This window comes from Penaeus monodon, chromosome 20, assembly GCF_015228065.2.
Source record: "Penaeus monodon isolate SGIC_2016 chromosome 20, NSTDA_Pmon_1, whole genome shotgun sequence".
Taxonomy (NCBI): Eukaryota; Metazoa; Arthropoda; class Malacostraca; order Decapoda; family Penaeidae; genus Penaeus; species Penaeus monodon.
This window is the reverse complement of record NC_051405.1, coordinates 14630742-14631153: the sequence shown is the minus strand read 5'-3', so window position 1 is coordinate 14631153 and position 412 is coordinate 14630742. Positions and strand designations below refer to the sequence as shown.

General features: G+C 36.2%; 1 protein-coding gene across 1 annotated transcript in view; it reads right to left on the bottom strand.

Moving 5' to 3' along the window:
- The window catches only part of LOC119585652 (E3 ubiquitin-protein ligase MARCHF8-like), a gene marked incomplete at its 3' end in the record, with an annotated part of 97074 nt that continues 96662 nt past the window's right edge, over window positions 1-412 (bottom strand). Inside the window, 1 exon segment of the mRNA XM_037934328.1 lies at window positions 1-63. Coding sequence (XP_037790256.1) covers window positions 1-63 — 63 coding nt within the window.

Sequence of the window (412 nt, the reverse complement as noted above, 5' to 3'; positions counted from 1 at the left end):
GTTGTCACACTGTTGGCCGGCCTCCCGTTGGAACTCTGTGCGGTCACGCTCGCTCAGGGGCACCTGCCAAGACCTGACGTTAGAATTACTTCAGCTAAAATTGGTTACAAAGTGCGGTAATCTAAGACTGCTGTGTGCTCAGTTTTTTATTAGTGTTTCTTATTTCCATGCTTCTGTTTCATATGGTCCGTTATTTTTTTTTTATCTCTGTATAAAGTCATTGTAATCACATGTGTTTCAAAACAGAAAGACATTTTTTTCTATAGTGTACCGTTTTATATAAGAATCAAATACCTGAAATCTGCGCTTGAATTTCGTTAATATAGGACATATACTGGTTAATATCTATTCTATATAAAGCTAAAATAGTATCATGAAAGAGCTTGGTACTGACCTAGAAATTATCTTGAAT